The 13,982-nt window shown below is 35.9% G+C and overlaps 1 protein-coding gene across 1 annotated transcript; it reads left to right on the top strand.

Moving 5' to 3' along the window:
* The first annotated feature begins 6,578 nt into the window (after positions 1-6,578).
* On the top strand, positions 6,579-13,610 carry ethe1 (ETHE1 persulfide dioxygenase). The gene is made up of 7 exons (XM_067397164.1): positions 6,579-7,042; positions 8,499-8,643; positions 9,567-9,715; positions 10,106-10,235; positions 10,998-11,087; positions 11,329-11,445; positions 13,147-13,610. Exons 1-7 carry the CDS (start codon positions 6,869-6,871, stop codon positions 13,191-13,193), a joined length of 852 nt encoding a protein of 283 aa, XP_067253265.1. The 5' UTR covers positions 6,579-6,868; the 3' UTR covers positions 13,194-13,610.
* Positions 13,611-13,982: the final 372 nt, after the last annotated feature.

Raw genomic sequence — 13,982 nt, 5'->3', positions numbered from 1 at the left:
AAATCATCATTTGTGATCGCCTGAAGAAAAAATGTCACCTACATCTTGGATGCACTGGGGGTAAGCAGATAAACATCAAATTTTCATTTTTGGGTGAACTATCCCTTTAATGTAGTGAAACGAAGCTTTTCAAAGCTTTGAATTAACTGAACCAGTTGCTACACAAAATAATTCACTGTTTCAAAGCATTCAAAACGCCACACGCTGGTGACCCCTGCTGGTCAGAATAGTGTAAATGCAACAAAAAATGCCTAAAAACACCTTTTACAAACCCATTACAAATGATTTATTGAAAGTAAAATCTTTCAAATGCAATTACCTGCTCATCTAATAAGATTAATTATCAAGTGACTGTATAATACTTGTTCTTTTATCAATTTTCAGGTCTTGTTTTGTTTGTTCTATGGATGGCTCAGCTAAACAGGCCGATAAGAGACTTACTAATGTCTAATGAAGACATCTACAAATGTATAAAACTGATCAGTGATCAAGGAAAACCCAAACCCTTGTTCAATGGTTTGCTGCTGGAGGGCAATGAACCAGCAGTGAAGACATTTCAAAATGTTTAGAAACAGTTATGACGTAATGAAGCCTCGTTTATAGAAATCATGTGACTTTGGCAGTTTGATACACACTCTGAACCACTGGTTCGAAATAAAAGATTTGTAAAGTTTTCAAAGCTTTGTGAAGCAGTGTTTCAAAATCACCCATCACTCACTAGTTTTGTGTTTCTTGCTTGGATTTCGTCATCTTCACCTCAGTCATTTTTTATCTTTTTGGTGTGTTTTCTTCAATAAAACTACTGCACTTAGATTTTCATCTCTCCTCTTTCATTGCCCTTGCGTAATATGGTTCATGTCAGCTCAGATCCATTAAATAGTTACATACAACTTTTGATTTCAACAATGTAAATGTTGAATTTAACTATAAATGCTTTAGAAGTATTTATCTTGTTATTACATGTTAACTAATGTAGTTAACTAATGTTAACAAATGGAGCCTTATTGTAAAGTGTTAGCAATATTTCCTTAAAGAAGCCTGTGTGTGTGTTTCTTATATGGGGTCTTGTGTAATTGTTCACCAGGGTGACAGCGGAGGTCCTCTAGTGTGTCAAACGGAAGCAGGTGATTGGAGGTTGGCTGGCGTGGTGAGCTGGGGAGATGGATGTGGAAGACGCAATAAACCAGGCGTCTACACTAGAATCACTCAGCTTCTGCAGTGGTTGGATCAACACATCAGTGTAAATGCAAGCAACACCGACGGTATCATCATTCTTTTCGAGGAATGTTACGGGTTCAAGTTAAACCCTATTCACCATATCCACAGGTTGATTTACCACAGTAAAATCATTTTGTGTCAAAACAAATGGAAGTCTATGGGGCAAAACATTGCATAATTCACAAAAGTAAAACCACAGGACTTTATGCATACAAAGAGCTGCTTTGATTAACTTTGTAACACTGACACTAAATTAAATCAATACTGAGCAATTTGTACTGTATAAAGCACAATAGAAAGAAAGGTGACATGACATTGGTAATACTTTACAAGAGTGCAACAGTGCCTGTCCACTTTTTCAGTGGTGTTGGTTCTGGTGTTGTGCTGAATTTCCACCCAAAGTATTTGAAAATCTGACAAAAATAGAAAGGTACAAGACTGTGTACTTAATGGGTTTAGTGAGGGAAAGAACTACAATCTTATGAATATAAACAATATAATTTAAGTTTATTGTAAAATATGAATATATATTGAAATATTTTGAGAGTGTAGAGAAATTGACTTGATTCAACATTCGCAGTGCTAAAGCTAAAGAGATCTTTTTCGTGTTTAACTTGTTTCGACTTTCTGATTGGTGGATTTTTCTTTACAGCATCATGGGTAATGTAGTTTTTCACCACGATTATTTTAAAAGTAAGTTGAAAAAATGTGGACTGATGGCTTCAATAGAAGCAAAAACCATTGATTAAAAACCTTGTAGCTCACAGTAGGTCTGTCTTTAAAAGTTTATAAATTATCCTTAAAAATTGAGTTTTTACTTCTGGAACCCGAATGTTGCACTTCATACAATAAGGTTCCAATACACTGTAAAACTCAAGAAGTTCAGAATACTCAAAACATTTGAGGAAACATTTAAGTAAAGTAACTCTTTTTCTTTTTTTTTAAAGTTAGTAGAACTTAAAATTTTTGTGAAAAAGGGGGGTGGGGCCGAGAGCCGTGGAGGCGGAGCAAGGCCAGTGTGGTGCACAGGTGTCTTTCATTAACAATCACGTCACCGGCATCCCTTCGCTCCCACAGTTCTCAGCCTCACCCAACTCATCGTAATGTTAATTACATACAGTTAATTTGCATAAACATCACATTCAGATCTTCATGGTTAAATGATAGATATCAAATAACACATGCTATTATACCTATCAAAGAGAATATCATTATATACTTGCATGTATATAATCAACAACAAGATATATATGGTCTTCAAATTTTGCATCCCATCCTAAATCTAAGCACAGGCTCTACTCCTCACAAACTTTAAAACTAACATAACAGAACCCCTGTAAATCCCAACATAACACAATATTAAACACTAGCTATGTTAATCTATGTTAACCCTATGTTAATCTTGTGCAAAAACACACAAAATAACACTTAATTTCAGCATTTATTTATACAGTCTGATGCTAAGCATACTGGAAATTAGAAATCTGCTGCAACTCAACTCATTTATATTAAGTTCAGCTTACTACAGTGACGTTTTGAGTTCACACAACTTTTTTTCTATTAAGTACAGTGAACTTTTGTTATTATTTGAGTGAAACAAACTTAAATGTAATTATTTTCACTGTTCAGTTTTAAAGTGTAGTTCCAATTGTTATCTGCATTTGTAACATGAACTAACAATGGAAAATACTTAGTTAATGTTAATTTCAGCATTTAGTACATGATTAAAATCAAAAGATGTATCTGTTAACATTATTTCATGGATGAGCTGACATGAACTAACACTACTTTTATTAACTAATGTTAAAGGTGATAAATACTGTAAATGCTGTAAATATGATAAATACTGTAACTATTGCTTATTTTATGTTAATAATAGTTTAATGCATTAACTAACATTGACTAATGGGCCCTTATTATGAAGTGCTGCCTTATACATTGCATGTATTAACATGAAACTTGCGTCCATTACTGATGACCTTGACTGTAAAGTAAATCATATCCAATAAACCAAACTCCTGACATGACTATAAAACCAGTAACTTTCAGCTGATATGTGTAACAAAACCAAAACAGACTGTTTACACAGACTTTCACTAATTTGAACCTGGAACATTCCTTTAAGTCAGTATGCATGTGTATAAAGTCCAAAAACCATTAACATTTATTTCATTTTATTTCAGGACAAAAATGAAGAGGCATTCTCGATGGCCACCACAAAGGATAATAACTTTTAAAAAAAATTAAGCATTTTTCCTATGCAATGTCTTAATCTTACAACACATAATTGAAACATTGGCTTAAAGCGGATATCATCTGTAATATAGGCTGCAATAAAAGATGATTACATCCAGACCGGCTCATGTTGATTTAATATGACTGTGACTGGAGTCACGCAAGCTCAGAAAGGGGCGTGTGAGGACAATACATACACAATAATGAGGTTGGGAGATATGATTGGAATGTGATATGTTTTTCATTCAGCTGACTCACTCTGACAGTTTTCTCTCTTCATGATGATGATGTTGTTTCTGTAGTTTAAATCTGAATCTGATCACGTACCTGCTGATTCACCCATACTGGAAACTGTAGACAGAAACCTGAAGCTCATTAATGAACTGGAACTTACACTCATAGTGGCTGGTAAACATCTCATTTTTCTCATCTCATATTTTAAACAGCTCATGAATATTAATTAGGGTGTGCTGTTGTTGCTAGGTATCCCACTGGAAGCATCTTGTAATTGACCCTCAGAGATTCATTTATATTTTTGAGCCTACGTGACTCCAGACACTCAGTGTTTCATGATCATTGAATATTGTTGTACATCGCCAACATCTCTACAAAGACCTTGAAAGTGCAGGTTTAGAGGCTGACGGCTTTGACCTTTACAACATCTTTTCTGGTAAGTTCAAAGCCATTCTCTGACTCTTATAGTCTATAAAGTTTTATTAGGCTACTTCATAAACCACTGTTAATATATGTCTGTGGTTCATTCACTCAGTGGTTATGTGAATTACATTCATTTTAGTCTACTATAATTGTAAATGTTTTGTCAAATGTTGCTTTGATGCCTTTCAGAGTGTGAGCTGCTTCTGTTGTATTTTTAACTCCTAGTTATTAGAACATATATGCTAATATAATTGATTGAAACATGTTACAATTTTGCTACGGCAGCAAACTCGAAACATTACCTTAACGTTCGCACTTGGTTCCTGATTGGATATTTTTGGGAATCAGTTCATAAAATTCTAGGAAAATTCTTTTAAAGGGATAGTCCACCCAAAAATATAATTTCCGTCATTATTTACACAAAAGATATTTTGAAGAATGCTGGTAACTAAACAGTTTTGGTAACACAGAAATACATAAGCAATAAGGTACGAGAGGTTGTGCTAAAACAGTTACAACACAATACAAATATTAAAGCCAAAATATGTAACAATGCTACTTTCATGAAGTAAACTCCTTACTAAACTCCTCCTTCCGCCGGAAAAAAATAATCCCTGACCGTGAACAGCAACGGAAGTGACATTATTACGCCATTAGATGGCGGTAAAGACTGTCTTTATGAGTGTGTCAGTCAGTAGAGAAGACTTTTATATTGAAAAGACTGAATTGTTGTGAACACGGAACAAGATGCAACTGACCAATGCTTTGACTAGCGCTGTCAGTCACAGGAAAACCCCTTAACTGTTAAAAGGACAAGATAATACATTGGACATTTAAACAGATTTTTTATTATGAACATATTACTGACCTGAAGGAAAATGCAAGTAATCTGAATGCAGGTAATAAACTCTCTTTCTCACAGTACTTTTCTACATAATACAGTAAGCTTCAATGAACAATTGAGAACATACAGTTTACGCTGCTAAGGGTGTTGTGTAGTGAGAACTGTTGGGTGAACCTGTAAATAAAACACAGCTATTGACCAATCAGAATCAAGGACAGGAACTAACAGTTTTATAAAGACTCTTAAAGTCTCACAATATTTGACCAAAAAAGTCGTTAAACAGTCGATCTGCAATAGATGTTAATAGTTAATTTTATTCTCTACACAAAAGAAGATATTTATGAAGAATGCCCTGTTGAAAAAAACTGCATATGCTGGTAAGGTAGGTTTTGAAGCTGGGATGCTGGTTTGAGCTGGTTTATGATGGCCCTGTGCTGGTCCATGCTGGTCAAGTGCTAGTCCTAAGCTGGTCCAGGACCAGCATGGACCAGAATAGAACCATCACAGGACCAGCATGGACCAGAATAGGACCAGCATAGAACCATCATAGGACCAGCATGGGACTATCATAGGACTAGAACAGGACCATCATTGGACCAGAATAGGACCAGCATGGACCAGAATAGGACTATCATAGGACCAGCATAGGACTAGAACAGGACCATCATTGGACCAGCATGGACCAGCATAGGACTATCATAGGACCAGCATAGACCAGCATAGGACCAGCATAGGACTAGAACAGGACCATCATTGGACCAGCATGGACCAGAATAGGACCATCATAGGACCAGCATGGACCATCATAGGACCAGCATAGGACCAGCATGGACCAGCATGGACCAGCATAGGACTATCATAGGACCAGCATAGACCAGCATAGGACCAGCATAGGACTAGAACAGGACCATCATTGGACCAGCATAGACCAGCATAGGACCAGCATAGGACTAGAACAGGACCATCATTGGACCAGCATAGGACCATCATAGGACCATCATAGGACCAGCATGGACCAGCATAGGACCAGCATAGGACCAGCATGGACCAGCATAGGACTATCATAGGACCAGCATAGACCAGCATAGGACCAGCATAGGACTAGAACAGGACCATCATTGAACCAGAATAGGACCAGCATAGAACCATCACAGGACCAGCACTTGACCAGCATAAACCAGCTCAAACCAGCATCAAAATGCCTTTACCAGTATATGCATTTTTTTTTCAACAGGGTATTGTTAACAAAACTCAGTACCTATACCTTTGACTTCCATTGTATGGACTAAATATACAGTATAAGTCAATGGGACCCGAAACTGTCAGGTTATCTTATCAACATTCCTCAAAATATCTTCTTTTGTGTTCCACATAAGAAAGAAATGAATACATGTTTGGAAAGGCATGAGGGCGAGTAAATGAAAACAGAATTTCCATTTTTGGGTGAGCTAGCTTCAATTCTCTGTCAGAAAGCTGCAGGGAGGTTTTTGTGACAACCATTAGAGAACGTTCTGTTTTACTTATTTCTCAGCAGGAATCTTGAGTTCACTCGCCATCCCACCGCCAAGTGGCAGCGCCGCGCACACGAGCTTGCTGCGCATGCGCGGACAAGTAAAAGTTCCTTGTCAGTTCTCGCTTTAGAATGTCATAAACATTGCGTGTGGACACTACTATCTATTTTGAATATTAACACATTTATAAAGCGTTTCCATGCACGAGCAAGTCACGTCTCAGGCGCAATAATACGTGTTTAGCGCGTCCTCACTATCCCGGAAGGAGGCGTGCACTCGCTCATTAACTGTTACAGTTTGACGTGACTACCCTAAATTCATGAGTTCATTCAGTGATAAGATCTGATCTGAGACTCGTCATACCGGTTTAAGGTGGGGACTCCGACGTGCACACAGAAGTAAAATGAGTGCAGCTCTTTTAAACAGACTGAACCCTGCAGTTAGCTCTGCGATCCGGCTGTGGAGCTGCAGGGCACCGCTGATCGATCACAGAAGCGCCGCACTCAGTCACCGCCGCCCGCCGTCAGTGAGACTCTACAGCGGACTGATGGAGTCCGGAGCGCCGCTCTTCAGACAGGTGAGAGCGCGCGGTGCTTTTGTGCCTTTAATGGTCTGTAAAATAGTATAAGTTGTTCATTCATGTGACATGAGACGAAACAAGCGGATGTTTTTGTATTTAATAGTGTTGAGCTCACTGTGGATACTGAACTGCTATAAACGACAAGGGAAAGTTCATTTTTTAGGACATCATCTCATGCACAATGGTCAGAGTGATTTACACAGGTATAATAAAGACAACTTGAGATACAGACTCATAAAAGGCTTGTTAAAGTATGCAAAAGAAGCTTATCTCGCAGCATTGGCCTAAAAGTTTACTAAAACAATAAATATGCAATAGATGTTGATAGTTAATATGATTCTCTACACCTGTGTGAGCTTGAGCAGAACTGACATACATTCACTAAAATAAGCGTGAAAAACATATTTATGACTACTATATGTTAAGCATGACAAGTGGACATTGAAACGACTTTGAAGCAAACTCCCTAGAAACTTATTAACAATTTAGCATCTTTACATGACAGTTTATAGTTGATGCATAACAAATTGCAACATTCATTCTCCACAGTAACCTTACAGTTACACCTACAGTTACTGTTACATAGGTAATACTGTACAATAAAGGGTTAGTTCACCCCAAAATTAAATTTCTGTCATTAATTACTCACCCTCATGTCGTTCCTAACCCGTAAGACCTTTGTTCATCTTCAGAACGCAAATTAAGATATTTTTGATGAAATCCGATTGCTCAGTGATGCCTGTATTGACAGCAAGATAGTTTACACTTTCAATGCCCAGAAAGCTACTAAAAACATATTTAAATCCGTTCATGTGACTACAGTGGTTCAACATTAATGTTATGAAGTGACGAGAATACTTTTTGTGAGTAATTAATGACAGAATTTTCATTTTTGGGTGAACTAATCCTACAAGTTTCTATTTGTTAACATGAGTTAACTACATGAAAAATACTTCTAAAGCATGCATTACTCTCAGTTAATGTTGATTTCATCATTTACTAATACATTATTAAAACCCCAAACTGTATTTTAATATTATTTAATGGACCTGAGCTCACATAAACTAACAATGAACAGTTGTATTTTTATAAACTAATGGTAACAAAGATAGATGAATACTGTAACAAATATATTGCTCATTGTTAGACAATATTAATTATTGCATTAACTAATGGACCTTGTTGTAAAGTGTTACTGCTACTTCTGTAAAATCTCTATCTCTTTCTGTTGCTTCCGGTTATTCTATAAAGAATTTTAATTGTTTTATATGGAATTTGTCAGAAATAATGGTTACCCTGGTGATTTTTGTGTGAGTGGCGTGCAGCGAGTGAACTCATACAGTGAACAGATGAAGGCAGATATGAATGGAATGTTACTGTACACACATTCAGCTGACTCACTCTGACTGTCCTGCTAATGATGTTGTCGTTGTTGTTGTCGTTGTTTCTGTAGTTGTTTGAATCAGAGAGCAGCACCTACACATACCTGCTGGCCGACACAGACACCAGAGAGGCCGTGCTGATCGACCCCGTGCTGGAAACAGTGGACAGAGACCTGAAGCTCATCAATGAACTGGGACTTAAACTCATAGTGGCCTGTGAATATCTATCTATCTATCTATCTATCTATCTATCTATCTATCTATCTATCTATCTATCTATCTATCTATCTATCTATCTATCTATCTATCGTTCTATCTATCGTTCTATCGATCGTTCTATCGATCGTTCTGTTCTATCTATCGATCGTTCTATTCTATCTATCGATCGTTCTATTCTATCTATCGATCGTTCTATTCTATCTATCGATCGTTCTATTCTATCTATCGATCGTTCTATCTATCGATCGTTCTATCTATCGATCTATCTATCATTCAGTCATTCTATTCTATATATCTATCGATCATTCTATCTATCTATCTATCTGTCTATCTATCTGTCTATCTATCTATCTGTCTATCTATCTATCTGTCTATCTATCTATCTGTCTATCTATCTGTCTGTCTATCTATCTATCTATCGTTCTATCTATCTGTCTATCTATCTATCTATCTATCTATCTATCTATCTATCTATCTATCTATCTATCTATCTATCTATCGTTCTATCTATCGTTCTATCGATCGTTCTATCGATCGTTCTGTTCTATCTATCGATCGTTCTATTCTATCTATCGATCGTTCTATTCTATCTATCGATCGTTCTATTCTATCTATCGATCGTTCTATTCTATCTATCGATCGTTCTATCTATCGATCGTTCTATCTATCGATCTATCTATCATTCAGTCATTCTATTCTATATATCTATCGATCATTCTATCTATCTATCTATCTGTCTATCTATCTGTCTATCTATCTATCTGTCTATCTATCTATCTGTCTATCTATCTGTCTGTCTATCTATCTATCTATCGTTCTATCTATCTGTCTGTCTATCTATCTATCTATCTATCTATCTATCTATCGTTCTATCATTTATGAAAGTCTCATGATGTCTGTCTGTGCATGTTCTCCACCAGTGAACACTCACTGTCACGCGGACCACATCACTGGCACTGGACTGCTGAAGAAGAAGGTGTTTGGACTGAAGAGTTGCATCTCCAAACACAGCGGAGCCGCTGCGGACATACAGCTCTCAGAGGGAGACCGGATCACTTTCGGAAAACATGTATGATTGACCAGGGCAATTCAGTGCATTTTAAAAACAAATTCATGACTGGGTCATTTACAGTAGGTTTATTTATATTAAATAATATATAATATAATCACCTGAATAATATAAATATAAAATTTAATATCGCAAGTGATCAGGCCAATGCAATAAACCTTACAGTCCACTCAGATTCAAAAGCAAGATCATGAAATGGTCACTTACAGTTAGTTTATTTATTTAATCTATTTTAATGATAGCGTAAGGAATAAAAAAGGCTATTTTGATGATTTACAGTGTTGTTATTGTGCTTATCATACTCAGTGAGAGTTTAGCAGGTTTTATAATCAATAAAGTGCTGATGGGATTATTACTCTTATCAGAACCTGGGCTTTTGGTCCGTTTCAGTGTCTAATGGTGCGAGAGACCCCGGGACACACGGATGGATGTGTGACATACATCACTGGAGATCAGAGTATGGCTTTTACTGGTGACGCCCTCCTCATCCGGGGCTGTGGACGGACAGACTTTCAGCAAGGTGACTGAAGTGTTTGTTTTTGGGCTTTACTAGAATAGGTTTTCATGCTTAAATGTTCAAAAACACATTATTTTTCACATATTTGACATTGGTGCAGCTCCTCTCTTCCCATTCTGTCAGTTATGCTCTGTTTAGTTCCTCTCTATGAAGCCCCTCCTTCTGAAAAGCACAATGTGCTCTGATTGGTTGGCTGGAGCAGTGTGTTGTGATTGGGCAACCACTTTGAGCATGTTTGGGAAATGTCACGCCCCTTACCATAACTGCTAATTTCAACACACTACTAATTAACTCAACAGGCCCCGCCCCTTTATTTGCATATGCCTTGGGCAGAAATTATTTAAATGAGGAATATTGTGATGTGTTTTTTCCCCAGAATAGGACATAACAATAGGTTCATACTGTTTTTCACTAAATGAACACAAGGAAGAGTAATCTTTTACATTTATATGCACCAGTATAACAACCCATAGCCATGAACTGCAACATTTACCTACATTTATTGTGGTCAGATGACATGCTGTTTAGAGAATGTTAATACTCCAATAATAGAAAATCAATGAATATCATGATGCTGCAAAAAAAAAAAAAAATTCTTAGAGCAATATCATGGTAAATATTTAGTGAATATTCACAATATCATCTCTAACCCTAATAGTTGTTTGTAGATTTTTTTCCATGTGCTCATTTTGCCTTTGTTTTTGTAGTACTTCAAATGGCCACATGATGGCGAGACAGTAAAGCTCTTCATCTGTCTTCACTCAGGTTGTCCTAAGAGATTGTACGAGTCCGTCCACAAGAAGATTTTCACCCTGCCTGGACATTGTTTCATCTACCCCGCACACGACTATAAGGGTACGTGATTTACAGCATTAAACTGAGACGCTGTGTGTTAAAGTCATTTTACCACAGGAAACTAAAGTCTAAAACCACACTGCTTTTTGAATCCATTGAGCAATCTGGTAAAACACACTAAAAACACAACTATTTACTAAGGTTAGTAGTAGTAGTTGTAGTAGTAGTAGGGATGATTTAATTTCTCTTTGTTGATTTATGCATTATTTATTGTCTTGTTTGCTGTGATCTAATGCTGAAGGTCAGACCGTGTCCACTGTGGATGAGGAAAAGAAGTTTAATCCACGGCTGACAAAGACACTGGACGAGTTCGTAAACATCATGAACAACCTCAACCTCCCCAAACCTAAAAAAATAGGTAGAGTATCAGTTTATTTATACTGCATGTACAGTTACAATACACTGCTAGTACCGTTGTACCGTTTTATGTATAGTTTTATATATAGTATACTATTTATTAAATGTATTATAGTATACAGTACCAGTCAAAAGTTTGAAAACATTACTGTTTTTAATGTTTTTGAAAGAAGTCTCTTATGCTCAGCAAGGCTGCATTTATTTTGTCAAAAATACAGAAAAAAATGAATAGTGTGAAATATTATTACAACTTAAAATTATGGTTTTCTACTTTAATATACTTTAAAATAGAATTTATTCCTGTGATCAAAGCTGAATTTTCATCAGCCATTACTCCAGTCTTCAGTGTCACATGATCCTTCAGAAATAATGCAGATTTGTTATCAATGTTGGAAACAGTTGTGCTGTTTAATATTTTTTATAACCCGTGGTATTTTTCAGGATTCTTTGATGAATAAAAAAGTTAAAAAAAGAACATGTTTTATTTAAAACAGAAATCAATATACAATACCGTTCAAAAGTTTGGGGTCAGTATTCTTTCTTTCTTTCTTACTTTCTTAAAAAAAAAAAGGAAATTAATACTTTTATTCTGCAAGGTTGTGTTAAATTGATAAAAAGTGATAGTAAAGACTTAAATTGTTAGAAAAGATTTATATTTTAAACAAATGCTGTTCTTTTTATTCATCAGTGAATCCTAAAAAAATATCGTGTGTTCCAAAAAATATTAAGCAGCACAACTGTTTCCAACATTGATAATAACTGAGTATCAAATCATCATATTAGAATGATTTCTGAAGGATCATGTGACACTGAAGACTAAGAGTAATGATGCTGAACATTCAGCTTTGATCACAGGAATAAATTACATTTTTAATTACTGTATATTACAATACACAACAGTTATTTTACATTGTAATAATGTTTCACAACATTACTGTTTTTACTGTTTTTTTTTTTTCAAACAAATGCAGCTTTTTTGAGCATAAAAGACTTCTTTTAAAAACATTTAAAAAATCCTAATTATTCCAAACTTTTCAAACATTTCAGAGAAATAGTTCAGCAGAAAACAATTCACCCTCATGTCATTCCACACCTGTATGATGTTATTATTCTGTGTTACACGAAATGAAATCTTTTAATAAATCTTCATGCAGCTCTTTTTCATTAAACAGCCGTGACCACTACTGTCACTATATTTAAATTCACATGGTGCCGTGTGATGAACAGACCCAGATTTAAGTGCTCATTCACACTTTCACATACTCAAAGTCGCATGTTGTTTTTGGCTACGACACGTGAGAACAAATTATATTTGCTCTCTTGATGCAAATCTCAATTCTTCTTTTGTCTTTTATGGAAATAAATACAGATTTAAATGACATGCAGATGTGTAAATGATAACTGAATTTATTTTCTGGGTGAACTATCCCTTTAAAGGTGTCGTAGGGTTCTGCTATAATTGCAGGATGAGTGATAACATGTCGTATCTATCAGTTATTAAAGTTATTATGACTAAGGAGGTTCAGTCAGGTTTGACAGGGTGTGTCGTTTTGCTCATATTGTGTGTGTTTGAAGCTTTATTTGATGGGTAATGAGGACTAAAACTGTGTTCTTTTAACATTATTATAACATACCTTCTGTTGTTTGGCACCTTTTAGACCTAAATGTCTCATGTTTTCACTTTTTGTTTTTGAACCCACAGATATATCGGTGCCTGCGAACTTGGTGTGTGGACTTCATGATATTTGAATGTGAAAGCTGACATTAACATTTTAGGTGTATGATTTTAATTTTATGGTGCCTATAGATAAAAACGACATACAGTGAGATGATATTTGCATTAAATCATTCCTGTGATTCAGGGTAAGTAGACAGAGGTGAAACAGTACAATGATATCAAACTGACATTTTCATTCTGGTCAGTGTTTGTTCTTGTCAGTTTTTTATGGATTTCAAAAAATTCTTTGACCTAACTTGTGTGCTGTATCATTTAATATATTCAGAGAAATCATGGTCTGCTTCTTCCAGCGTACTTAAATGCTTTAAATAATCAAGTGCTGCAGCTCTCATTTGTAATGAGAAATTTAATGATAAAAATCATATTTTGTAAGAGAACTTGTTAAAAAAAATAATATATATCTGTTCTGTTTTAATAAATATTTGGTGAAACCACAGCTGCATCAGTTTTTTTTTTTTTTTTTTTGGCTCTTTTGGGGGTTTTGTAGCTCATACAAATGTCCTGAATGTTGTATTTCCACAAATGCCTTTACCGTCAGGACAGACGAGAAAAACGACGTGATTTGCAAGTGAAATGGGCTGAAAGTTCATGCACAGCCTGAAACTCTCATCTTCAAAACACAAAGTCATTTGCATTAGTATATCAGTGCTGATGAGTCTTCGCACTCAGATTCCATTGATGCTGTTAGTTTGATCCTCTGACTTTCAGTCTTTTTAGAGTGCTCAGGTGTAGGACATTCAGACTGGTGATGTTTCTGGTCACCCACTAGGCGTCATTGACATGTAAATGTGTTGTTCTGA

The sequence above is a fragment of the Chanodichthys erythropterus genome, chromosome 2 (genome assembly GCF_024489055.1).
Source record: "Chanodichthys erythropterus isolate Z2021 chromosome 2, ASM2448905v1, whole genome shotgun sequence".
In the NCBI taxonomy this organism is placed as follows: domain Eukaryota; kingdom Metazoa; phylum Chordata; class Actinopteri; order Cypriniformes; family Xenocyprididae; genus Chanodichthys; species Chanodichthys erythropterus.
The sequence above is the reverse complement of the archived record's forward strand: the minus strand, read 5'-3'. Positions and strand labels throughout refer to the sequence as shown.

Excerpts from the sequence above, each read along its gene's own strand:
- ethe1 (XM_067397164.1), top strand. The coding sequence starts at position 6,869 with ATGAGTGCAGCTCTTTTAAACAGACTGAACCCTGCAGTTAGCTCTGCG. Across the intron at positions 7,043-8,498 it reads GAGCGCCGCTCTTCAGACAG|TTGTTTGAATCAGAGAGCAG; the intron begins GTGAGAGCGCGC and ends TTGTTTCTGTAG. Across the intron at positions 9,716-10,105 it reads GGATCACTTTCGGAAAACAT|TGTCTAATGGTGCGAGAGAC; the intron begins GTATGATTGACC and ends GGTCCGTTTCAG.